The 27,327-nt window shown below is 42.1% G+C and overlaps 1 protein-coding gene across 1 annotated transcript in view; it reads left to right on the top strand.

Annotated features, from left to right (window-relative positions):
• The first annotated feature begins 5,896 nt into the window (after positions 1 to 5,896).
• LOC137300145 (G protein-activated inward rectifier potassium channel 1-like) overlaps positions 5,897 to 27,327 on the top strand; it is a 51,256-nt gene continuing 29,825 nt past the window's right edge. The window contains exons 1-2 of the mRNA XM_067969230.1: positions 5,897 to 6,562; positions 23,002 to 23,218. Of these exons, the coding sequence (XP_067825331.1) occupies positions 5,897 to 6,562; positions 23,002 to 23,218 (883 nt within the window). The remainder of the gene's footprint in view (positions 6,563 to 23,001; positions 23,219 to 27,327) is intronic.

Raw genomic sequence — 27,327 nt, forward strand, 5'->3', positions numbered from 1 at the left:
TCAGTGGGCACTTTGAGGTAAGACACGCTACTAGTCATGTGCATAGAATAACCAAGACGTTGCTGGTTTGCAATCATTTCAGTATCATTGTGACAAGATTGGCACCATTGTTATGGAGTAGGACATTATTGCTGCTTTGATTGCTAATTCAATCAAAGCTGACAGGTAATGTTGTTCCTCACAGTTGTGTTTCCACATCAAAGAAAAGGAACTCCTAAAATTCAGGGACCTCTCATGATCTATTACTTGTGCTGCAGAATTAGGAAATCTGTGAGCAGTCATCTCAAAAAAGTCACCATCAGAGACTCTGGTACCATGAAGTTGCTGATAGGAGGTTTGAGAATTTCAGACATTGAACCTGAATTTCCTCAGGGCCTGAGGCACAATCTTGGTATAAATTGGCCAGGAGTGCAGCATAAAGGAAGCAAAATTGGATGGGACCAGGAAACGCTGGGTCTCCACCCAGTTTTGATGGGACCTCTGGAGGTTGGAATTTCCACCCACCCCAAACTTGGCCCTTGACATAGAAACAGGCAACGCAGAAGGAAGGGCTTGCCAACGCCGGGAATTCCCTTGACTCCTGCATTCGTTCTATCCCTCGTTCTGGATGCTTCAACATACAAGTCACAAAAGGAATGGATGTAAGGCCCATCAGGGTCTCCAGGCTGGGTCATGGCCTGGAAGATCCTGAAATTGGCCATTAAAAGTTTTGATTGGTCCTCCTATAAAGGAAACTGATCTATTGAGGTGCTTGCACTTTTTGGGTGTTACCTCAGAAAGCACAGACTCCTTGCCCTGGTTTCAGGGTTAGTTGCAGATATGGTTATTCAATCCTTGCAGTTCACCATTTAGCTATGCAGCCACCCACCAAGCCTTCAACTAAGGGATCATTTGGTTGTCAGGCACATCCGCAACTATTATGGAGAATTTATAACACACAAGAGGCAAACATGACAAAACAATCATTAAACCCATCATCAGAGGCACTCTACTAATTAATAAAATTCATTCACCGTTAGTATATCTTCCAGTCTGTCATTCTTTCATTGTGTAGAAAATAAAACGTTTGTTGTCCAGCGACCAAACATTAATATATGTAGCACACAGCTAAAATTAAAGAGGAATGGAAAATAGCAGAGTCACAATTGTAAATATGTCCAAAAGAAAATAATAAGGGGGAATTTTGAACTCCCTCTGGCTGGCAGAAACTATGATGTGGAGATGCCGGTGATGGACTGGGGTTGACAATTGTAAACAATTTTACAACACCAAGTTATAGTCCAGCAATTTTATTTTAAATTCACAAGCTTTCGGAGATTTTCTCCTTCCTCAGGCAAATGTTTCAAGAGCTCCTTGAAGCCTACGCATTTATACATATTGAACAATACATGGTGTTTACAGACTGCCCCTGCAACTGCCCGTTGCCAAGGCAATCACCGTGTTCAGACAGAGAGGTGTCATCTGCAGAACCCCCGAATACACATTCAACAAAAAAACAAACAGGGAAAAAAAACAGAGAAAAAAAAACACAGAGAGAGGCAGAAACATCCGGAAGGCAGAGAGAGCCAGCAAATGACCCATTATATTAAAAACAGATAACATTTGTTCGCTGGTGGGGTAACGTGTAGTGTGACATGAACCCAAGATCCCGGTTGAGGCCGTCCTCATGGGTGCGGAACTTGGCTATGGGTGCGGAACCAGCTCAACAAACTGATCAAGACCTTCGATCCAGACCTTCAAAGCATCCTACGCATTCTCATCCCACGTAATCCCCGCGTGGGAGACTTCTACTGCCTCCCAAAGATACACAAAGCCAACACACCCGGACGTCCCATCGTATCAGGCAACGGAACCCTGTGTGAGAACCTCTCTGGATACATCGAGGGCATCCTGAAACCCATCGTACAGGGAACCCCCAGCTTCTGTCGCGACACTACAGACTTCCTACAAAAACTCAGTACCCACGGACCAGTTGAACCAGGAACACTTCTCACCACGATGGACGTCTCGGCACTATACACCAGTATCCCCCACGATGACGGCATCGCTGCGACAGCATCAATACTCAACACCAACAACAGCCAATCTCCGGAAGCCATCCTACAACTCATCCGCTTCATCCTGGATCACAATGTCTTCACCTTCGATAACCAGTTCTTTACCCAAACACACGGAACAGCCATGGGGACCAAATTCGCACCCCAATACGCCAACATTTTCATGCACAAGTTCGAGCAGGACTTCTTCACTGCACAAGACCTCCAACCAACACTATGCACCAGATACATCGACGACATTTTCTTTCTATGGACCCACGGCAAGGAATCACTAAAGAGACTACACGATAACATCAACAAGTTCCATCCCACCATCAAGCTCACCATGGACTACTCCTCAGAATCAGTTTCTTTCTTGGACACACGAATCTCCATCAAAGACGGGCACCTCAGCACCTCACTCTACCGCAAGCCCACGGACAACCTCACGATGCTCCACTTTTCCAGCTTCCACCCTAACCACGTCAAAGAGGCCATCCCCTATGGACAGGCCCTGCGAATACACAGAGTCTGCTCAGACGAGGAGGAACGCGATGGACACCTACAGACGCTGAAAGACGCCCTAGTAAGAACGGGATATGACGCTCGACTCATCGATCGACAGTTCCGACGGGCCACAGCAAAAAATCGCATAGACCTCCTCAGGAGACTAACACGGGACGCAACCAACAGAGTACCCTTTGTCGTCCAGTACTTCCCCGGAGCGGAGAAACTACGCCATGTTCTCCGCAGCCTTCAACATGTCATCAATGAGGACAAACACCTCGCTATGGCCATCCCCACACCTCCACTACTCGCCTTTAAACAGCCACCCAACCTCAAACAGATCATCGTTCGCAGCAAACTACCTAGCTTTCAAGAGAACAGCGTCCACGACGCCACACAACCCTGCCACGGTAACCTCTGCAAGACATGCCAGATCATCGACACAGATACCACCATCACACGAGATGACACCACCCACCAGGTGCATGGTTCATACTCCTGTGACTCGGCCAACGTTGTCTACCTCATACGTTGCAGGAAAGGATGCCCCAGAGCATGGTACATTGGCGAGACCATGCAGACGCTGCGACAACGGATGAACGGACACCGCGCAACAATCGCCAAACAGGAGGGTTCCCTCCCAGTCGGGGAACACTTCAGCAGTCATGGACATTCATCCACCGACCTTCGGGTAAGCGTACTCCAAGGCGGCCTTCGAGACACACGACAACGCAAAATCGTCGAGCAGAAATTGATAGCCAAGTTCCGCACCCATGAGGACGGCCTCAACCGGGATCTTGGGTTCATGTCACGCTACACGTTACCCCACCAGCGAACAAATGTTATCTGTTTTTAATATAATGGGTCATTTGCTGGCTCTCTCTGCCTTCCGGATGTTTCTGCCTCTCTCTGTGTTTTTTTTTCTCTGTTTTTTTTCCCTGTTTGTTTTTTTGTTGAATGTGTATTCGGGGGTTCTGCAGATGACACCTCTCTGTCTGAACACGGTGATTGCCTTGGCAACGGGCAGTTGCAGGGGCAGTCTGTAAACACCATGTATTGTTCAATATGTATAAATGCGTAGGCTTCAAGGAGATCTTGAAACATTTGCCTGAGGAAGGAGAAAATCTCCGAAAGCTTGTGAATTTAAAATAAAATTGCTGGACTATAACTTGGTGTTGTAAAATTGTTTACAATTGTTTTTTTGTTGAATGTGTATTCGGGGGTTCTGCAGATGACACCTCTCTGTCTGAACACGGTGATTGCCTTGGCAACGGGCAGTTGCAGGGGCAGTCTGTAAACACCATGTATTGTTCAATATGTATAAATGCGTAGGCTTCAAGGAGCTCTTGAAACATTTGCCTGAGGAAGGAGAAAATCTCCGAAAGCTTGTGAATTTAAAATAAAATTGCTGGACTATAACTTGGTGTTGTAAAATTGTTTACAATTGGCAGAAACTAGGCAGAATGGGAGTTAAAATCCAAGCGGTTCGATTATCGCTCGTTTCCCACAGAGCTCACTGAAAGAACTGAGCAGTAAAACCCTCCTGCATCTGTTTCCCTGGCTCCAATGACTAGTCTGCAGCTGGTTCTGTCTGAGGGGCATGTAGTGGGATGTGTAGTGAGAGGGGGCTTCAGCAGGCTCCTAATATATATTGCTGGTGAGTGCTGCAATGCCCCAGTGATATAAAAGTTGATGAAAATTGAGATCTTTAGTGATCATGCAGATGTTTGACTGTTCCTGTAGGCCTTCGTGAACCAAGTGGCCTACCTCAGTCACAACAACCTTGGTGAGTCTGAGCATCCTCTGGAACTATTCCTCACTTTATTACAGTAGCCCATTGCCTGGGGTAGCTTACCATTCCCCATTCAATCTTTCATCACAATATGCTCAGCAAATGGCCACGACCAGAAAACCCTGGAACTGTTCACTGCTCACCTAATACTCACTTATTCCAAGTCTGAACTTCTGTAACGATTTACTGTTTGATGTGCCTCCCTAGCTACAGAATGCCACAATAGTTGCTCATACGACCTTTAAGAAGGCCATAAACTTCTAACAAAATTTTCAGAAGCATTTCTAACTGTCCTTTTTCAGGGGCTGGGATGCTTCGAGCATGGAAGTTTAATCCATTGCTGCTTTGTCTTGTGTATCTACCAGCCTTTACGTATGTCTTTTTTTCATAAGGTTTCGTAAGGAGACTGTTAGACCCTAGTTCTGGTTCTTTAAATTACTCTATGTGATATCAGCATATGAACGTTTAATGCACTTGTGTGAAATTTCTTTCTTTCCATTTTGTTGAAGGCATTAACCCATTTAAAACCTCCGCTAAAATCGCAAGAGAAAAATTTCAGACAAACACGTTATGTCCCACAACATAATTTCAGGGCTCTGGTTTCTTTAAATTTTATAGATAACTTCTATCTGTAGGGGGCAGCATTATGTTTTGTTAAAATAGTATTCTCATTTTCATTTCAATCCTTTATAAATTGCAATTCTTTTTCTAAAAGGTATGGCTTTTACAATGTGTAAACTTAGATTTTTCATGTTCTCTTTATTCTACCAACATTTCGCAATTAAATTTATTCAAATTGTATCTTGGAATAAAGGCTCTTTTATTTGCAGTGTTACACCGTTACAATGATTTTTTTTTAAGACATATGGTTAATGTAAAACAACTCCATAATTTAATATGAAATTATAAAAATGTAATATTATTTGATAGTATTCTGAATGTTTGAACTTTGCATTACTAAAATTATCTTCAATCTTCACTTACATCATTTCTGTCTGTTTCTTGCTCTCCCTTTTTTGATATTCTGTTTCACAGTTCTGTTTCCCAATCTCATTTTCATTTCACTTTATCTTTTTATTTGTCTGCCTCTGTTCTTTCTCCCAGTTGTTCACCCATTCTGTTTATCACTTTCCTGAGGGACCATTGCAAGGCAGCAGTGTGCTCCAATTGGTCAGCCAGCTGCCGTGTACAGCTCCAATCTCCAGAAACACAGTGATGCTGGATACAGTTCCCAGGAGTCTCCAAGACCACAGCAGCATTCCTGTAACAATGCTGCACATGCTCCTGAGCCTTCTACCTCCACAGATCACCACCAGAGAAGCTGAAGCGAGGACAGCCCCCAGTTTCCTACATTCTCTGGAAACATTAAGCTACCTAGCAACAGGGAAACATCTTTCAAAGTGAAAATCCTAGGCTACCTAGCAACTAAACAATGTCATTTAGTGCTTTTCCAACTTCCAGTTTTGAAAGGGGACCAGCTTTATAATACGAAGACTAGGGCTGCCTCAAGAATAAAACAACGCTGGACAAGGATTAATGGTCTCAGTGTACTGCTGAAAGGATGTCTGCTCTCCGTAGAAAATTCGGTGAAGACTATCAAGTTGTCAATACTTCCAGGGGTTCTGCTTACAACGCTCCCATAAAAAAGAAAAGGCAAAGGTTTGTAGACAAGAATGGTCGTTGCAATGTACAGCATGGGAACTTAGGTGGAGAGACAAGTAGATATCTTTCTGATTTGTTCACTACTTTAGTGGATCTGAAATGGAGATGGAACCTACTAATCTTCATTCTGACTTACACAATAGCCTGGCTAGTAATGGCTTCAATGTGGTGGATCATAGCCTACATCCGAGGAGACATAAGCCAGTCTCATGGTGAGAACTATACCCCGTGTGTGGCCAATGTCTACAATTTTCCATCAGCTTTTCTTTTCTTCATAGAAACAGAGGCCACTATTGGTTATGGCTTTAGATACATCACTGAGAAATGCCCCGAAGGCATCATCCTCTTCTTGTTCCAATCCTTGCTTGGCTCCATTGTGGATGCCTTTTTGATCGGGTGTATGTTCATCAAAATGTCCCAGCCAAAGAAGAGAGCAGAGACTTTGATGTTTAGCCACAGCACAGTCATCTCTCAGCGTGATGGCAAAATGTGTCTGATGTTCCGAGTAGGAAACCTTAGAAACAGCCATATGGTCTCTGCTCAGATAAGATGCAAAGTGATAAAGGTAAGCACAAACAAACTTTAACTAATTTGCCAGTAAAAGCCATTGCAATATGTTTAAGTCAAACCAGACACTCTCTCTAACTAGATTTTGTTCTGTGGATAATTTGTTCGACTAAGCTGATATTATATTAAACAAATGTTTTATTGCAAGATTGTGTTGCATTCAGTAATGGAGATTGTTGCAAATTTAATTTTAAAGCATTTAGCATTTACTGAAACAAAAATAATGTTTCAATAACAGAAATATTGTTGTCAGGAGAATTCAGCAGTGGAGGAGTTAATGAAGAAAGTCAGTACGAGGACTACAAGTGCATTCAGTTTTCATTGTCCTTCAAACTTAGCTTAATATACTGACTCCTTCAGAATATGCTCAAATAATATAAATATTCCCTGCTGCCCAGATGTCTAGGTAAATTGGGGACTGTAGACTAGAATTACTGTTGGGGATATTAGCAGTTAATGCTTAATGTAACACTAAGACATTTCTTGTTCCTCTATCCTACCAGAGGTGCTATTCAGTGTGTGAAATTACAGAATTTCAGTGAACTGCTTGTGTTTGTGTTGTTGATAAATAATTTGAATTATTATTTAAATAAAAACAATGGCTTCAAAATTCCTCAGGTGGCCATTCCAGTGGGTGAAGTTTACAGGGTCAGTGGGAGCACATCTTTGGCTACTCACTTGACCATGCCTGCTGGAAACCCCAGCACCTGCCCATTGTTGGGGGGGGGGGGTGATGGTGTGGGGGATATCTAGACCTCCCTCCGACTCCAGCCATTATCTATTTGGCAGGGGGCAGATCTTCAAATGCTTAAAGAAAAGATTTGGGAGATCTTTGGGGAATCAGGCCACTTGTCTGGCCTGGAGCCTCTGCTGGGGCCCACATAAAGTAAAAACTTGCATTTATATAGTGGCTTTCACTGCCTCAGGACGTCAAAAAGTGCTTCCCAGCCAATGAAGTACTTTGGAAGTGCAGTCACTTTTATAGGGAAACATGGTAGCCAATTTGTGCATAGCAAGGTCCCACAAACAGCAATGAGATAAATCAACAATTAAAGTGGTATTGGTTGAGGAATAAATGTTGGCCAGGATACTAGGAGAACTCCCCTGTCATAATAGTGCCATGGGATCTTTTACATCCACCCAAGAGGCAGAGAGAACTTTGGTTTAATGTCTCATTCGAAGGATGGCACATAGAATCATAGAATGATACAACAAAGAGGGAGACCATTCGGCCCATTGTGCCTGCTCTTTGAAAGAGCTACCCAACTAGTCCCACTCCCCTGCTCTTTCCCCATAGCCCTGCAAATTTTCTCCCTTCAAGTATCTATCCAATTCCCTTTTGAAAGTCACTATTGAATCTGATTCCACCACCCTTTCAGGCAATGCATCCCAGATCATAACAAGTCGCTGCGTAAACTTTCTTTTCCTCCTGTCACCACTGGTTCTTTTGCCAATTATCTTAAATCTGTGTCCTCTGGTTACCGACACTTCTACCACTGGAAACAGTTTCTCCTTACTTACTCTATCAAAACCCTTCATAATTTTGAATACCTCTATCAAATCTCCCCTTAAGCTTCTCTGCTCTAAGGAGAACAATCCCAGCTTCTCTAATCTCTCCACATAACTGAAGTCCCACGTCCCTGGTACCATTTTAGTAAATCTCTTCTGCATCCTTCCCAAGGCCTGACATCCTTCCTAAAGTGTGCTGCTCAGAATTGAACACAATAGTCCAGCTGTGGCCTAACCAGTGCTTCATAAAGGTTTAGCATAATAACACTCGCTCCCTCAGTACTGCGCTGAAGTGTCAGCTGAGATAATGTGCTGAAGTCTGTGGATTGGAGCTTGAAGCCATGACCTTCTAACTCAAGAGAATGCAGTGCTTACCACTGAGGCACCGCTGACACCAGGCACTGGGATGCCTGCAATCACTTGGCATACCATCTACCACTACAACGAATGAATGAGAATCAGTTCAGCAATTCACATCATTGAATGAAAATCAGTAACGGGAAAGTCTGACCTAGGAAGTCCCTGCCCCCTAGCCCAACCTCCTGCCCCTCATTTGCCTTGTAAGGGGTGGATGAAAGTTCACTCCCAGAAAGAGTGGAGAGCCGGCACAACTGGATCACTGCCATTTTCCTGGGGGGCTCCGCTGGAGCTCCAATGGGAATCTGGCGGAATCCCCGAGGAATTTCTGGGCCAATAAATTCTAAAGTACATTTGGTTGATTTGTCTCCCTCAGAATCATGTAAGATTTTGTGCAATTGCCATTTTGTATGAGTCATTGTTTTAGGATGCAAAGTTATTTACTGCAGCTATACAGAAAATTGAGCATGTTGCACTCCCCAAATCAATGATAAGTTTAGAAGCATACTTGTAAGTAATACAGTGTCAAAAAGATAATTACAGTTTCAAATCATAGCTAATATAAAAATTTAAATAATTTTAAAAATTCAGAGTACAACTTGGGTTGTAAACAACTACTTGAAGTATAAAAATATTATAGGTGACAGAATAAAGAATAACCTTCTAAATCTACATCAAACTCAGTTGTGAAATACAAAGATATTAAAGTTTTGTAATTTCTGCCCAACTCCAATTTATCCCAATTTTTTGCAACTAGGGTGAAAAAAATATAATTGATACAAAGTAAATAGCCAGTATATATATTCTATTAATGTTTGCATTACATAGACAGTATAATACATTTAGAATGATCAACATGATAAATGGGTACCTTAGCAAGTAGAATCTAAAAAACAAAGACTTAATGAGAGGATGCTGCAACCAAGGATCTGATCTGTTAAAACTTCTCGTCGTAATTTTTCTGTAAACCATTATTATAATAAAATAATTCTTATGATTTTGTATATTTTTTTGTGATACTGGTCATGTATCAAGATGTGTAGCCATTAGGATGTGTATTTTGTTCCAGGGGGTGTAATGAGATAGTTTCAAATCTCAAATGGGTTTTTGTTAATGCATTAATCAAAAGCTGTAAAATTGACGTCAGCATCTAAAATAAATTAGTAATTGGCTTGAAATGAATTTGTGTAAATCTGTATGGTAATATATAATCGCAGCCATAGGCTTGTATTTTGTAATGAATAAATCCTCTGTTTTAGATTTTTCTTTTGTAATGTGCATATAAACTGAATTTAAGACCTGGGTTTTCTACCGTATACAGTCTGTTTTGTATTGTATTTAATTTCAGTTATAGATCTGTGTGTTGTAATAGATATATCAGCTACACATCTGTTTTGCAATGTATTTACTTTCAGTTGTGGACCTTTGTTTTGAAATGTGCGCAGCCTCAGTTGTAGATCTGCGCCAATATGAAAGAGCTCTTATTTGTAACCAAGATAGACTGAAATTTAAAGATATTTTGCAACAAATTGCTGGCGTAAAATGAATTGTAAGCACAAGACATAGGGCTTGAATTTGGTGTCATCATGGAATCACGACCATTTTTATCACAGCTATTTTTGAAAAATTAGCGAGAATTTTAGGTTAAGTTCAAAAACTTAGCTTATTATAAAAATCACAGTGAGTCTCATGGTCTGCTATCATGCCAGTTACCTCAGAATTGACCCTGTATTTGCAGCTACCAGCTCTTATTATTTTTATTGCCAAGATAATTCAAACCCTTTAACCCTTCTGAAGCCTACAACAATTTTCCTGTCCATGTCCACCACTAATCAAAAATGGCATTTCCAATTATTTTCTGACTGCCTTATGAATTGAACCATTTCCATGCCTCCGTACTTGCTTCTCATTGTGCACTGCAATACACTGTGTGGAAAAGAAATATGATGAGGGGTAAAACATATTTCTTAGATTCTTAAGGTCTTCGGTCTCCAAGGTTGTAAAGCAGCTTCGGAATGATTTCAAACTAAAGATTTCAAACTAAAATCAATTCTGCATTTCAAATAAAAGCATTGAGTATAAACTATAAACATTTCCCTTTATTTTCAATTAGTATCACCATACCACAGATTTAAAGGAACTATCCTTCATCCAGAAATGTAATAAGTACCCTGTGATATTCCCTTACATCTATCATGAAAGAGCTATGCTGACAAAGCTTTTATTTTTAATGATTCAGTGAACATGTAACAAGCAAATAATTAAAAAACCTTTTTCCAAGTCTGAAATATATCAGAAGTGATATGTTATCTATTAGGGATGACTCCAGAACCAAATCAAGAATGCAAAGAAGAAGGAACTTGCATTTATATAGCGCCTTTCATGACCTCAGGACACCACAAAGCGATTGACAGCCAATGAAGTGTTGTCACTGTTCTAATGTAACCTGGTGTTGTAAGACTCCTTACTAATGTAAGGAAACACAGAAGCCAAATTGTGCACAGGAAGATCCCAGAAACAGTAATGAAATAAATAACCAGTTAATTTGGTTGAGGGATAAATATTGACCAGGACACTGAATTTCCTGCTGTTCTTTAAATAGTGGCATGGGATCTTTTACTTCCATCTGAAAGAGTAGACAGGTCTAAGCTTAACATCTCGGGGTAGAAATTGGACCTCATTGTGCCCGTTTTACTGCTGTAAAATGGGTACAATGAGAACCAATGTCCTGTGCCCAAAGGACACTTGAAAGACATCCGACCTGGTATTGGTCAGGCCATTTTTCAGGCATTCTTGCAGCCACCTAAATCAGACGTTACATATGTAAATGAAGGGCCTAATACCTGTTTAAGGGTCCTTCTACCTAATTGGGCATCAGAGAGCAGAAGCTGGGCCTGCTGTGCCCGGGATCCTTCAGCAGCCACAGAGGCCTAATCAGCGGCCGCCACTAAAAGGTCAGTTATTTTGTAAAACATTTTAAAATGTTCCGGTGGAGCCAGAAGGAGCAGGAATGGTCCCCCAGCTCCACAGTACTAGGTATTAGCGCTCCCCGCACCCCCCCCCCATCCCTGTTGCCATTCCACCCCCTCTAAGGACTTACTTTTGGGCTTCTGCCGGTGGGGCAAGCAGACTGAACTTAAAATCATAGAATTGTACAGCACAGAAGGAGGCCATTCAGTCTATCATACCTGTACCGGATCTTAGAAAGAGCTATCCAATTAGTCCCACTTCATTGCTCTTTCACCATAGCCCTGCAAATTTTTCCTTTTCAAATATTTAGCCAATTCCCTTTTGAAAGTTACTATTGAATGTGCTTCCACTACCCTTTCAGGCTGTGCATATCAGATCATTACATCTTTTTAAAATGGGCAAATTGCCTCTGTCGGCGCGATAGGTGCTGGCACCATGCCCAAGTAGTGTTAATGGGGCCCGAGGCCCAATTTTGGGCTCCCAACAGTGCAGCAATGAAGTGTCAACCAAGATTATGCACTCAGGTCTCTAGAGTAGAGCTTGAACCCACAACCTTCTGACTTAGAGGTGAGAGTGTTACCACTGAGCCAAGGTTGATAAAGTGATTTGAATTTTCCTAATTTGGGATTATTTATTGAATACACACCTTTTGGCAGTGATCAGGGCATTTTGCATTCAGATACACTTTTCCATCAAAAAAAACAATTGTGCAAAAGAGACAGGATGTCTCACTGCATCTGACGAGGGCATATGTACAGTTCCATTTATCATGCCCCATAATTTTGTTGCACATTAGCAGAAGGACAAAATACCACTTCATGCCAACAATATCATCAGTAAGTAATTTTTTTAATTAAAAAGTTCTGTTCCTAATTTGTGAGAAAAAACAAATGCTTGTCTCTCTGCCATGGAAGGTCCAATTCCTGTTGGTCAAAATTTGTTAGCATGTGACCCGTCTGTTTTAAAATTGTTCTATTAAAAAAAAATCTCTTTGTCTAAATTTTTATATGTCTAATGTGGAGCGTGGGGGAATCTTGAAGGAGAAGGGTCCAACCACCTGCACTCTGATGATGAGGGCTATATAATACTGCTGGTTGAGTTGCATGGTGTGTTTATGCTTTCTGAGGGTTTTGCCCATTGTGTCAGTGTAGAAGAGGGCATAATGGTCATATGTTGGTAGATAGATAAGATCCAAACCCTGAGTTTCTGAATGGAAGGGGTAACAGGACTCAGCTCCCTGGTAATTTTGGGAGGATGACACATGAGGTTGCATTATTAAGTTTTACATTACCAGGGTTTAAGGTCAGAGTTCTTTACATGAATCCAGGCATCCAAGGGAGAATTCCCCAGTACGTAAAAACTCCAAAAGACTCTGAAGTCAGAACTGTCAATCATTCATGATTTAAAATATAATGGTGTGAACTATTGCATAGAATGCTCATGAGCAGATACTCATATGGTGTCTAATTTTTGAGAACCTGTTAATGACTAGACCGTGTACAATTTAATTCGCATATAGATCAAAACCCCATGGAGGGAATTTTAACCCCCAAGAACAGGCGGGTTGGAGTCAGGTGAAAATAGTATTTTTTTGGATCATGACCGTAACCGGGCTCCAACACGCCCAATTTCAGGTTTAATGTGGGCGTGTTTGGATGTGTGCGAGGAACGCACTGGCTGACATCGCGTCCCCAATTATTGCCAGTGGGCAGGTATTTAGCGGGGCAATTAACATCGTTAAGAGATGTTAAGTAGCATTTTTTTAAATTGAATTTAACTGAGCTTTAAATTTAATGGCTCCCGGATGGCTTTCCTGGGGTTTGTGAATCTCGCCAGGTAAAAGGAGGCAAGAAGGGCCAGTTCATCAGGTAAGTGCCATTACTGCACTACTTGTGGGCCAGGAGGAGCAGGAGTGTTTCCTCCAGGCCCAACAACTTTACCTGCCGCAATCAGCACTCCCTATCCAACCTCCAAAGATCCCAATCTCGCCGCCATCCAACCCCCGAGGGTTGTCAATCAGACTGGCTGCCGGGCGCGAAACCCAGAAGTAAAATTTTAATCGTTCAATTAGGTCACGATCGCACAGTCTGACCCGACAACTTTACTTCCGGGTTTTGCACCTGAAAATCTTCTTCCCCCACTCTCTTCCGCTCTCCAAGTCAAAATCATGCCCCATATCTATCTAATTTCTAGATCAATCAAACTAGCCTGATTCTATAGACAGTTCATCACCAACCTTCATTTTGAACTTGGCAAGGAAAGATGGTTTCCATGTTAATTCTCGCTATTTCAGAATTGTACGGAATAAAATATAGAAATCTCCCTATTTTTAATCACACATTTCACTTTAGATAGATTTCGTTTGAGTTTACATTTCATTTGTTTTGTCACTAACGGAGTTATCTTGTTGAAGTAGTTACATGTAAGTGAATTAAATGGTGTACAGTAAATTGCCGATCACAGAACTGTAGCTCCTTTCGTGCCTCCGCAGGCAGCTCACCAATTTCGGGCCACTTGCCTTGTTGGCAGGGGCCCTCAGGTAAGTGCTAAGCAGGGTGGGAGAGGTCAATGGGAAGGAGACAATCGCGACCACCAGGACTGCTGTGGAGTATTCACTCCTGCTCCCCCTGGCTCCACCTGATTTAAAAAAAAAATTAAACCTGCCTTTTTGGTGGCGGCCGCAAGCACACCTGGAAAGCCTGAGCAGGGTAGGCCCGCTGTCAGGGCAGCTCAATTTTCCCTGAGAGGTCCTAAAACAGGTATTAGACTCCTCATTAACATAAGCAAGGGGCCTAATGCTTGTTTCAAGTGGCTGCCCTGGATACCTGATAATCGTCCGAGACCAATATGGCAACAGATTTCTTATTCAGGCAATCTTGGGGCGCAGGGCATAGCCCCGTGAAATTGTTCATTTTTGCATCTCCCCCCTCCCATTTTCCATCCGGAAAACGGGTGCAACGATGACTAATTTTTACCCCGAGGAGTTATGTATTCCTGCCTTACTCAGCCGTGTTTTTTTTAGTTAAACCACTGATTCCAATATGAATTTAGCCAAGTTCAATAGAGTAAAGCAGAGAAATTATTATTTGAATGCTGCCAAGTTTGTAAGCGCTCGTACCATTACACAAAACTGACCTGTGTGTTGTGTTGCTAGGCTGTTGTGCCAGTATGCAGTAATTATACATTCGTTTTAAACTGTTGGTGAGCTCTATGTGTAGACAGATGGGCCGAAGTGCTCATCACACATTAGCAGCAGAGAAACATGGACGTTAAAAGAATAATCTTTTCTGCGCACTCTGTCCGTTATGTCTGTTGCCAGAGTGCTGCAGAACAGAATAGTTCTCCTGAATTTAATGTTTCTGTTCATGAATATGAAGGGTTGAGAGCTGGTTACTACCTGGGTCACTGTCTTAGCATTTAGGTCACATTCATAGGACGGTTTTGCCACTTAGAAGTACTACCACAGTAAACAATACAATCAAACCATACCAGGTACATAAACGCAGGTAACTGGGAATGATTAGAAGGCAATCTCATCCAGGGATTCAGATGATCCATTAGAATGTTTTGCAACTAAGTAATAAACCCTAAATCCCAAGGGAATATTGCAGCCTTGACATCACTCCCATGAATCTATATATTTTTTCATATCGAGTAAATTCTGTATTTGCTCCCTATTTTTGCAAGTAATATAGCAGACATCAAAGCCGTCTATAACTGGAGTTAACTACACAACGGCTTAGGGGTTCTTGTTATCTTGTTGATCCCTGGCTGTAATTGGGGTTACTTAGGCAATGGCTTAAAGGATTTGTTAATTTGTAATCTGTTAAACAAGTTGCTGTTTTAGCTTCCAATTTTTGTTATTATTTATCAGCCCACACATCTTGAGAAGACAGCTGCAAAAGCAGTAAAAAATGTTTTTTTTCTTTTTGGCATTTTTATTACATTTTAAAAAATAATTTTATAACAGTTGTGTACAATCTGTTATGGTTTATGACAATATCTGAATCCCTTGATGAAATTGAGATTGTCTTCCTCTCATTCTTTGTATTCAACAAATAACAACATTCACAATAAAGGATTAACAAGAATGGTGTAACCATTGTAAGTTGAGTCATAACCAATGTACACATTCTAATTATTTATGATATTTGCTATAAAGTCATGCGTCAACCTTACCACAAAGCGGCACATCTGAAAGTGTCACTGGCACATAGTATACGCCGTACTTGTACCAAATTGGCTAAAATATCATATTCATAATATAACAACAAATCACGATTGAACAGGTAGGGAACTTACCAATGAACAAGTGGTAACCAGATATGAGAATTAACAATCGGGAAGTATTAAAGTGCAAAAAATATCTGTCAGGAATGAATGGTAATTAAACAGTTGCCATTAGAGCATAAGGCAAGGCAGAGACGGGGAATCAATGAAATCAATCAAAATGTTTTTGAAAATCGCTTCAGCTGCCATGTTGTTTCCTTACCAGCCAAATAAAGACAGATACAAAAATTATAATTTATAACATAACAACTATAAAAACTTAATTAATTTGCAAAAAAGAATTAAACTTACCCATAAAAGTGCCTCGAGGCCTAAACTGGGTCTTGAATTTTGCTCCTTTTGTGGAGCTTACATTCATCAGTGGCTACAGACACTGGCTGTGCCTCTGTTTCTGGCCCTTGCTACAGGTGTGGCATTGCTTCATCTCTAGTGGTCATGCTAGTTTTTTGGGACATCAGTGCACCAGGCCTGTGAGCAACACCACAGGAGATCCACTAGTATTTATTCTTTTAAAGCCATTTCAAATGGTACTTTTGGTCCTGTTTATTAATTTGTTTCACATTCCTGACATAACATGACATTTCTTTAAATGCATGCGTTACATAATACATTACATCCAGCAGTGCACTTTAGATTCAGAAAAATTGTTATTCTTTGCGCAGTTTTCATGAAATGCTGAGGAAAGTTTCACTTACATCTACAGGTAATAAATTTAAAATCCTTTTTACTTTTTAGAAGTTAGTTCTTTATTGACTTGTGATTAATTCTTCAGCACTGAGCAACATTTTACTGTGAAACAGTTATTTGGCAGCAATGATTTGGTAGCTATAGCAACGGAGATTCTTTCTGATCTGAGTTCAATCGTTAATGTTTCTGTTTTTATTACTTGCACTACTAAACAATACCTTGTTCATACTTTGACATCTATGGTACCATTATTTGAAACAATAAAAAAGATTCAAATTTGCTGCTGATTGGCAATGCACTACAGAGATAAGCTTGATGTGTTAGTAAGTATTCATGAGATCTGTGATAGAACATACTTTACAGTGTCCCATTGGAGTCAGAAACCTTCATCGTTCCACCATTTCAGAGTGTGTACTGATTACTTTGTCTTTTGGTCTACTCCCCCACATCCACCCAGAGTTGAGGAGATGGATAAGCAATTTTCTCTCAGTAATCTGCTGGTGCCACTCTTAGACCAGTTGTTAGGAGATGTATGAGAGAGGCTTCATTTGACTTGTTATACGTTTTACTTTATCTTTTCTTCCTTGTGTCTGCTCCAATCCTCCTCTAAGCACCCTGGACCCTGGCTGAGATTGGGAACTGATCATGGGGACACAAATTTCCTATGGTTACTATGTGAAGATGCTGTAAATGTAATGGGAAGATTTCCTCTGATTGTTATTTCTTGCAAAACTGTAAACACTTTCTTTGCTTGTATCATTTCACTGGAAATAGCAAACATATGGGGGCAGAAATTGGCCCTCACTGTGCCTATAAAACATAAAATGGGGGCAACGAGGCCCAATTTGTGGGACTAACATTCTGCATTCCAAAAATACGAGCAAAAAGGTCCAACCCAAAATTGGGTAGGGCCATTTTTCAGGCATCCCTAGCAATTAGCTAAAAAAAGATGTTAGGTCCCTTACATATGTAACTGGGGGGCCTAATACCTGTTTTGGATCCCCTCAGAGAAACAGGCATCAGGCCTGCCCACTCAGGATTCTTCAGCAGCTACCAACTAAAGGTAAATTTCTTAACAAAAATAAATGTGTAGTAATTTGTTTTGGGAAAGAAGAACAGTGAAAGGAAGTGTAGCCGAAACGGTAAGACGCTTAGCAGAGTGGAGGGTTAGAGAAATCAAGAAGTGCAGATACATAAGGCTCAATTTTAACTCGAGGCCTAAGTGCGGTGTGCGGGACCTAGGAGATTTTAACTCCCGGGCCTTATTTAAATGATGAAACAGACTTGCAGCCAAACCCGGTAGGAATCGCTAACTGGAGTTAGGAATTGAGATTTTGGGTGGCAGGAGACCACTGCCAGAGACCCAAGGAAATAGTCCGCGACATAAGTTAAGTAGTCAGAGGAGTCCTGAGGCGATTGTGATCAGGGGAGGACCTGAGTAGCCCTGGGCAGGGGAGGCCCAAGGTTTCACGTGGGGGTCAGTGGAGCACACCTGCATGAGAACTCCAAGGGTCTGCTCGATGAAGTCTCTAGTTGACCCATTGATCTCGTTGTAGCTCATTTTGGCTGCTGAGCATGGGTTCCTGAGAGGACTCATGAGCCAAGAGTGCAAGGGATAGCTCTCATCCCCAAGCAGCCAGCCTCTCACTTGTTGTGCAGAGGCAAAGAGTTGGGGGGGGGGTGGTGGTGGTGGTTGGAAGATTGACGCAATATAAAAACCTCACAGCAGCCGCCAGGAAAGTGGACACAGACCTGCATGATGCCTTGCTGGTCATCGCACACCAGTTGCACATTAATGAAGTGGAAGCCGTTGCAATTCATGAAGGCAGTGGAGTCGTGTGAAGGAGTCCGCAGGGCGACAAGGGTGCAGTCAATGATGCCCTGAACTTGGGGAAAGCCTGCAATCTGTGTGAACCCACAGCCCTATCCTGCTGCTTCCAGTTGTCCTTGGGGAAAAGTAATGAAAGTGTTTGCTTTGGCAAACATGGCGTCAGGTAACTGCTTAATGCAAGCATGAACTGCAGACTGACTGACGTTACAAATATGCCCAGTGACAGTCTGGAAGGACCTGATGCGAAGAAGTTGAAGGTTCTAGTGACCTTGACTACAACAGGTAATGCTGTGCCAGCTGTGGCAGCTGGTTGCTGGAGGCAACACAAGTCTGTGACAGCCTCCCTTGAGAAGAATAGCCTACTTATGCACTGCCATTCGGAGAACTGCAGCTATGTTGTCCTGGGTCTATAAACCCTGTTGGGAGGGTAAGGATTTCTTCGAGCCTCCTCCTTCTATTTGGTCTCCCTCCAGCTGCAGCTGTGTTTGCTCTTTCCTCCAGCTGTCTCTCCTGTTCCTGCTCCTCCTCCTGTAACTAGAGTGGAATTAGCAGAAGGACCCTCATGAAAAAAAAAGTGCGTTGTTAGAAGCCCCTTGAGAGTTCAGAAAATTCAACAGCAACTATAAGCACTTTGAAATAGCCTAAGCAACAAAAGCCACTATGTAACACAAGTTAAATCTTTCTCCAAACGTTCTAGCCTTTTATCTGAGAGTAGATATAGATTCCTGTAAATATTGCTGAAAATGGCTGCTTCCTGATTTGTACCACCCATGGTTTGTGGGCAGGGTCAGGAACTGGCATTAGCAATGTGGGCACGGATAAAATTGGCGTTGGGGGTCATAACTGCATCATCTGATCTCGATTTATTAACAAGGCCCCTGCCATTTTCCAGCAGGAGCTCTTGCCACCTACCAAGGCCTGCCTGAAAATCAGAACAGAAGGACAACCAGCAGTAACTCGATGCTTCAATTCCACTCACCAGTTTGGTCCCAATACGGCCCCACTTTTAGGCACAAACGAGGCAGTAAGGACACATAAACCGCAACCTTGATGTCATATTTTATCAAGATTATTTGATCATTATGAAACAAGTAAACAGAATCTTATGCAAGCTAATGTGATAAAAAGAAACATTCAGCATCGAGCAACAGTTCAGGCAACGTGACACAGTCATGTAAATAAGGTTGATAAGGTTTATGAGATATTTAGGTTGCTTTATTTGATTTGGGTCTAAATGGAGTGTAGACAGATGGAGTGACCTATATATCCATTAAAAACTCCAAGTGAAATGAATATCATAATTTAGGAGGATCTCTCTTTTGGTGAGAAATAATTAATAATACTATTATTTTGTATAATTTTATAAATTGTGTTTCAAAATATTGGGTTTGCGCGATTTTCCTGTGGGAAAGAAATCCCATTTTATTAGCCAGAATGGCAGAAAATCACAATGCTAATCATCATGCATCTGTAATAATGCTGCTTTCACACTGCTCAAGCCATTAATGAGCTGATTAAAAGGAATAAATCGGGAAAATGTGGTTAATTTAGCCATGGGATACACAAAATTGAAACATTTAAAATGTTTGGAAAGTCTAATTTAATGGCCAGATCATGAACGCCCTACTGATGGTGCCACAGAGATATGTTCTCACACAGAAAAATTATGAATACATTTCCATGAGTGACAAATGACCCTCTAACCTCCATATGGAGATGAATGGGTTACGTGAAGTTGTTTTAAGTGTTTGTTGTTAGGGGGATTTTCTGCAATGAGAAATTAACAAATGAAGTTTCATGAGTAGCAAGTGACCCTCTGGGATGTAACCAACAACAGTCAGCAAAGGCCAGACCAGCGCTTCCAGTGGAAGTCGAATCAAGGCTACCAGTGGGAGTGGAATTGAGTCACAGCTGCATTCCTTGCCTATCCCAAATCTGATGTGGAGATGCCGGTGATGGACTGGGGTTGACAATTGTAAACAATTTTACAACACCAAGTTATAGTCCAACAATTTTATTTTAAAATTCACAAGCTTTCGGAGGCTTCCTCCTTCCTCCTTCCACATTCACCTGAGGAAGGAGGAAGCCTCCGAAAGCTTGTGAATTTTAAAATAAAATTGTTGGACTATAACTTGGTGTTGTAAAATTGTTTACAATTATCCCAAATCTGCCAGTGATTAGTTTTGAACAGTAATTATTAATTCTGTTGACATTTCCAAATCTTACCTTTGGTTTAACATTACCAAGCCCATTTTTTTTTATTATTGGGATGTGGGCATCACTGGCATTTATTGCCCATCCCTAGTTGCCCTGGGAAGGTGGTAGTGGGCTGGCTGCTTGAACCACTGGTAGCAGTTCGATACAACTGAGCGGCTTGCTACTCCACTTCAGAGGGCAGTTAAGAGTCAACCATGTTGGTACTGGAGTCACATGCATGTCAGATCGAGTAAGAACGGCAGGTTTCTTTTCCTAAAGGACATAAGTGAACCAGTTGTTTTTTTACGACAATCCAACAGTTTTATGGTCAATTTTACTGATACCAGCTTTTTATTTCCAGATTTTTAAAACTGAATTCAAATTCTCACTGTAATGGTGGGATTTGAACTCACATTCTCTGGATTATTAGTCCAGGCCTATGGATTACTAGTTCAATAATATAACCATTGCACTACTGTACCCTATAACCAGGCCTCTGGATTACTAGTCCAGTAACTTAACCCCTGTACTCTCGTACCCCATAACCAGGTCTCTGGATTTGACTATGCTTTTTACCACTTGCTAACCTGTTTACTTGCAGGAAATTTTTGATTGAAATTAACATCTAGAGGGAAATAAACCCTTAATTGTTAACGGATAATTTGATACAGCCTGAAACAATCTTCAAACATGGCACTAATTTGATGCTTTTATTTAGAATAGACATAGTGATAAAGTGTTTTCTAGAATTAAATTGTTGCGCTTGGTTTGAATTATATGCATCAAGGGATGGAAATTGTAACTCGTAGTTTACCATTGTCAACTTTTCATTTTAATGTGGTTAGACTGTTGGCCTGGTTCCCATTAATGTATTATAGTTAGATGCAATCAAATACTGCTGTGCTAGTACATTGTGTCTAAGAGCCTGGTGTAACCTGGGGGAGGATAAAATACAGGGGAAATGAGAGAGAGAGAGCGATAGAGGGCAAAAAGAAAATAAAGGAGGCAAAATGAAATGTACTAAAATGAAAAAGAAAATAAAAAGCAGAATGAACAAAAAGCATTAAGGAAGTGAAATAAAGGACAAAAGAGAGGAAAATTAAGGATGAAAGATGAAGTCCGCAAAGCACTCCACTTCTCCCTGTGACCTCCATTGTATTGGTATTAACCAACAATTGTAGTATGAGGAGAATGGTGGTGAGAATTTGATTTTCTTTGTGATTCAGTGACTCAAATTCTGTAAAATCTTCAATGGATGTTCCGCTACTTTCCACTTGATTATACACTTTCCCTCACTCCCTGCTAAATGTGGGATGTCTTTCTCCTCTCGCTTCTGATTGATATGTTCCTCTCCTCTCTCTTCCCTGCCATAGACTGCCAGCAATGGGATGTTCCTTTTCCCTCCAATTCCCTAGAATGTTGGGTACAGACTGGCAGGTATCAGACATACCTCTCCCATCTAGATAGTGGATCAGAATTATAGGCCCCGATTTTTATAGGGAGGCGGGGAGGGAGCGGGGAGCCTGGTTGTGGGGAGGAATCCCGGAAATCCTGGGAATGCGGAGGTCCTGCTGAATTTAATGACAATCAGGAAAGATCGGGGCTTGGTGGAGGGGTGTTGGGACAAGGCAATTGGGAGGGAGGGAGATAAAGATCCGGACTCGGTGGGGGTGGGGGGGTGGCTGAGCCTGGCTATGATAGGCAGAAGGTTTGCTTGAAGGGATGGGGGGAGCACTCCTGCTCCTCCTGGCTTACAAGCAGTGCTATAAAAAGTACTGCTTGATCCAGCAACTCCCATCTCCATTTAGCTGCTGGGTTTCCCAAATCCTGGGAAACCCGGGCGGCCAACGTTAAGTTTAAATCAGGCTCCTAACTGCACTGTGAGAGCCTTATTTAAATATTATAATGAGGTGTCCCACCTCTCCACCGCAGGACGCTGATACGCCATGCATCCTGCCTTTGTAAAAATGGCAGCAGGTGCGTACGTGGCGGGGGTTGGGGACACGTTTTGAGATTTTTAATTTCGAACGCCCCCCCGACCCATTCCTGCCCACCGGGGTGAGGGTGTTTATATCGACCCCTTAGAGTTCCTGGTGCAGCCATAATTATTAACACATGTACCTTCTTTTCATCTCTTGTTCTCTTTTATGTTCTATTAAATTTAAAACAGAAATCGACAGTTTCCTAGAAGTAAAGGGAATTAGGGGTTACGGGGAGCGGGCAGGAAATTGGACATGAATTTAGATTTGAGGTTAGGATCAGATCAGCCATGATCTTATTGAATGGCGGAGCAGGCTCGAGGGGCCGATTGGCCTACTCCTGCTCCTATTTCTTATGTTCTTATTCTTGTGCAGATCTGAATAACAGCCTTTCTGAAAGCTAATACAAAAGCAAATTACTTTGAATTCTAAAAGTTATCAATTTGTAATTATTACTTTACTTTTCAAAGCTGTTAACAGTTCATGGACCTTAGTATATGTTGGAAATACATCAGCTTGTTGTAGTGAGAGAGACCTATTGAATATTCTTAATGAGCAAATAGGAACAATACAAAGAACTAGCTCCAAATATAACAGTTTTTTCTCTCTTGTTTTCAGTCCAGGCAGACCCCAGAAGGAGAGTTCTTGCCCCTGGATCAGTGTGAGTTGGATGTTGGATTTGGGACTGGTGCAGACCAACTGTTTCTTGTTTCACCTCTGACTATTTGCCATGAAATCAATCCTAAAAGTCCCTTCTTTGATCTATCTCAACGATCTCTGAGAAGTGAGCAATTTGAGATTGTGGTGATTCTGGAGGGAATTGTGGAGACTACCGGTAAGTCTGTGTTGATTACTGTGTGTTGTTAAGATGTTTTATTTATTCTTTACTTTTTAAATAACCCAAAACAATATTTCTAACAGTTTCCTGTAACCTATTACTAGGCAAAATGTTTTCCATTGTGGGCTGCTTTCTTACTTCCATTTTGTAAGCTATTTTTTCCTCTTTACTCTTTTCTCTCCTTGATTGAGAGGATTGAGGGACAAACCTGCCTTCTACTACTGTGGTGCAATACATTAATGCAGTAAAGAAGAATGCCGACAGGGACTCCATTCAGTACGATTTACCTTATGAAACTAAAGCCTGGAGATGGTGATCAGTAACATTAACATACGAACACTTAATGTGTTTGTAAAAATTTCTCTCTCCATCATTTTAACTCTGGTGTCCTGGTACGAGCTCGTTGAGAGCTCCTACAATAATCGCGCTGGGTCAATATTCAGGAATTCCCGAACTATTGTGGGAGAGAGCACCATCACCACAAATTCATTTATTCATTCATTCATGGGATGTGGGCATTGCTGGCAAGGCCAGCATTTATTGCCCCATCTCAATTGCCCTTGAGAAGGTGGTGGAGAGCCACCTTCTTGAACCGGTGCAGTCCGTGTGATGAAGGTACTCCCACAGTGCTGTTAGGGAGGGAGTTCCAGGATGTTGACCCAGTGACGATGAAGGAATGGCAATATATTTCCATCATTGCCTGGCGTGAATGTTACTTGCCACTTATGAGCCCAAGCCTGGATGTTGTCCGGGTCTTGTTGCATGTGGGCACGGACTGCTTAATTATCTGAGGGGTTGCGAATGGAACTGAACACTGTGCAATCATCAGTGAACATCCCCGTTTCTGACCTTATGATGGAGGGAAGGTCATTGATGAAGCAGCTGAAGATAGTTGGGCCTAGGACACTGCCCTGAGGCACTCCTGCAGCAACGTCCTGGGGCTGAGATGATTGGCCTCCAACAACCACTTCCATCTTCCTTTGTGCCAGGTATGACTCCAGCCACTGGAGAGTTTTCCCCCTGATTCCCATTGACTTCAATTTTTCTAGGGCTCCTTAGTGCCACGCTTGGTCAAATGCTGCCTTGATGTCAAGGGCAGTCACTCTCACCTCACCTCTGGAATTCAGCTCTTTTGTCCATGTTTGGACCAAGACAGTAATAAGGTCTGGAGCCGAATGGTCCTGGCGGAACCCAAACTGAACATCGGTGAGCAGGTTATAGGTGAGTAAGTGCCGCTTGATAGCAGTGTTGACGACACCTTCCATCACTTTGCTGATGATTGAGAGTAGACTGATGGGGCAGTAATTGGCCGGATTGGATTTGTCCTGCTTTTTGTGGACAGGACATACCTGGGCAATTTTCCACTTTGTCCGGTTAGATGCCAGTATTGTAGCTGTACTGGAACAGTTTGGCTAGAGGCGTGGCTAGTTCTGAACCACAGCTCTTCAGCACTACAGCCAGGATGTTGTTGGAGCCCATAGCCTTTACTGTATCCAGTGCACTCAGCTGTTTCTTGATATCACGTGGAGTGAATCGAATTGGCTGAAGACTGGCTTCTGTGATGGTGGGAATATCGGGAGGAGGCCGAGATGGATCATCCACTCGGCACTTCTGGCTGAAGATGGTTGCAAACGCTTCAGCCTTGTCTTTTGCACTCGTGCTGGGCTTTGCCATCATTGAGGATGGGGATGTTCATGGAGCCACCTCCTCCTTTTTAGTTGTTTAATTGTCCACCACCATTCACGACTGGATGTGGCAGGACTGCAGAGCTTTGATCTGATCCGTTGGTTGTGGGATCGCTTAGCTTTGCCTATAGCATGTTGCTTCTGCTGTTTAGCATGCATTTAGTCCTGTGTTGTAGCTTCACCAGATTGGCACCTCATTTTTAGGTACTCCTGGTGCTGCTTCTGGCATGCTCTTCTACACTCTTCATTGAATCAGAGTTGATCCCCTGACTTGATGGTAATGGTAAAGTGAGGGATATGCCGGGCCATGAGGTTACAGATTATGGTGGAATACAATTCTGCCGCTGCTGATGCACCTCATGGATGCCCAGTTTTGAGCTGCTAGATTTGTTCTGAATCCCATTTAGCATATTGGTAGTGCCACTCAACACGATGGACGGTGTCCTCATTGTGAAGACAGGACTTTGTCTCCACAAGGACTGTGCGGTGGTCACTCCTACCAATACCGTCATGAACAGATGCATCTGCAACGGGTAGATTGGTGAGGACGAGGTCAAGTAGGTTTTAACCTCATGTTGGTTCTTTCACCACCTGCAGCAGGCCCAGTCTGGCAGCTATGTCCTTCAGGACTCGGCCAGCTCAGTCAGTAGTGGTGCTACCGAGCCACTCTTGGTGATGGACATTGAAGTCCCCCACCCAGAGTACATTCTGTGCCCTTGCTACCCTCAGTGCTTCCTCCAAGTGGTGCTCAACATGGAGGAGGACTGATTCATCAGCTGAGGGAGGGCGGTAGGTGGTAATCAGCAGGAGGTTTCCTTGCCCATATTTGATCTGATGCTATGAGACTTCATGGGAGTGCAGGACTGCAGTGATTCAGGGAGAGGACCCACCACCACCTTTTCAGGGCAACTAGGGAATGGGCAATAACTACAACCTTGCCAGCGTCGCTCACATCTCAAGAACACATAATAAAAGAAAAAAATAATATTGGCTTCTGTAATTTCCAGGCTTAAATATTTTCATCCGTATCAGCGGAGTTACAAAGAGAAGTACCACTTCAATCTGTCTCCACTATTTTCACCAAAAGTGCTTTTAGATTTATTTATTGCTTTGGAAGCTAGTGTGCGTAGGATTCTATTAACTTGGATTTTTGTTTGCTAATTTTGCAAGCAGCCTTATTGATGTTTCATATCAGAATGCTTCTTTCTGCAGCCACTGTTGGAAACTGGTGCTGGATATGAACTTCACCATGTCCACCATCCACATAATGACTGCATGAATCTCACAGAAGAAGTACTGGTAGGCAGGGGCTGACTGCCAGGACCTAATTTACAAAGAAATTAGTCTTTTCTGAAAAACAAACAGCAACACCACCTTTTCTGTTTTGCTCCTGTCTATCCTCATTCATATGATAGGGCCAAGGTAATGAAACATCAAATTTCAAGTAAAGTAATCCATCATTTAAATAACAGTGGTCGATTTGAAGGATGAGATTGCTAGCCTCCATTTCCCCAGTACAGTGCTGGCTGTTATTACTTTTCAATCACACTTGCCTTATTTTCTGGAAAAAAAATTGCTGCACAGATTCATGTAACAGCAGACAACTCGCCATTTGGAGCTGATGGTTTGACACCCTGTCATATGTTAGAGCACAGAAAACTAAAATGGAGGTTGATATTAATAAGGAGCTAAGCCCAGCTACATTTATAGAATATATTGGGACAGAAATATGGGACTATTTTTCTTGTCAATTATTTAGAATTAATCTAAAATGTAAAATAAGTACAAGCAGAACTCTGAAATATATGCGCATCAATCCCACTTGCTTTCCATGTTACTCAACTGTCTTTGACACAATTAGAAAAAGGCAGCAATTCCAAACGATTACATGAGTTCATGCTCAAATATGCTATCACCAATATTCGTTAAATATTATAAAATATCCATGGACGTGTGATCATACAGTGAATTAACTGAGATAACCTATGTTGTGGCAAAGCACTGTAGCAATTTCTTTGCCTCACCTGAGATACTCCGGTGCCTGTCCTCAATATGTGAATGAACCTGAGCCTGGAAAGTGGACCAGGTCAGGGGTGCAGGCAAAGGGGTGGGTGGAAGGTCTGATCCACTGATCATCCACTGCTATTGCACTGAAGAGGAAGTTTGGCCTCTTGTTTCTCTGAGGAGCTGCTGAATAAAACTTGTAACATTGCACTGCATTTGTGTTTGCACCACCATTTTTATTTTTTGTTTAAATATGCTTTCAGTGCCATGAAGTGGAGAAGAGTAGACATCTGGGAGCTGTTACAATACAGCAGTTTCACTAAGGGGTTCAGAAAGTTTCTTTGCAGTCCAATGTCAGTTGATACATCCAAATCTCTGCTGGCCCAGCAGTGATATTGGCCTGATTTCCATAGTGAT

Source organism: Heptranchias perlo, chromosome 30, assembly GCF_035084215.1.
Source record: "Heptranchias perlo isolate sHepPer1 chromosome 30, sHepPer1.hap1, whole genome shotgun sequence".
In the NCBI taxonomy this organism is placed as follows: Eukaryota; Metazoa; Chordata; class Chondrichthyes; order Hexanchiformes; family Hexanchidae; genus Heptranchias; species Heptranchias perlo.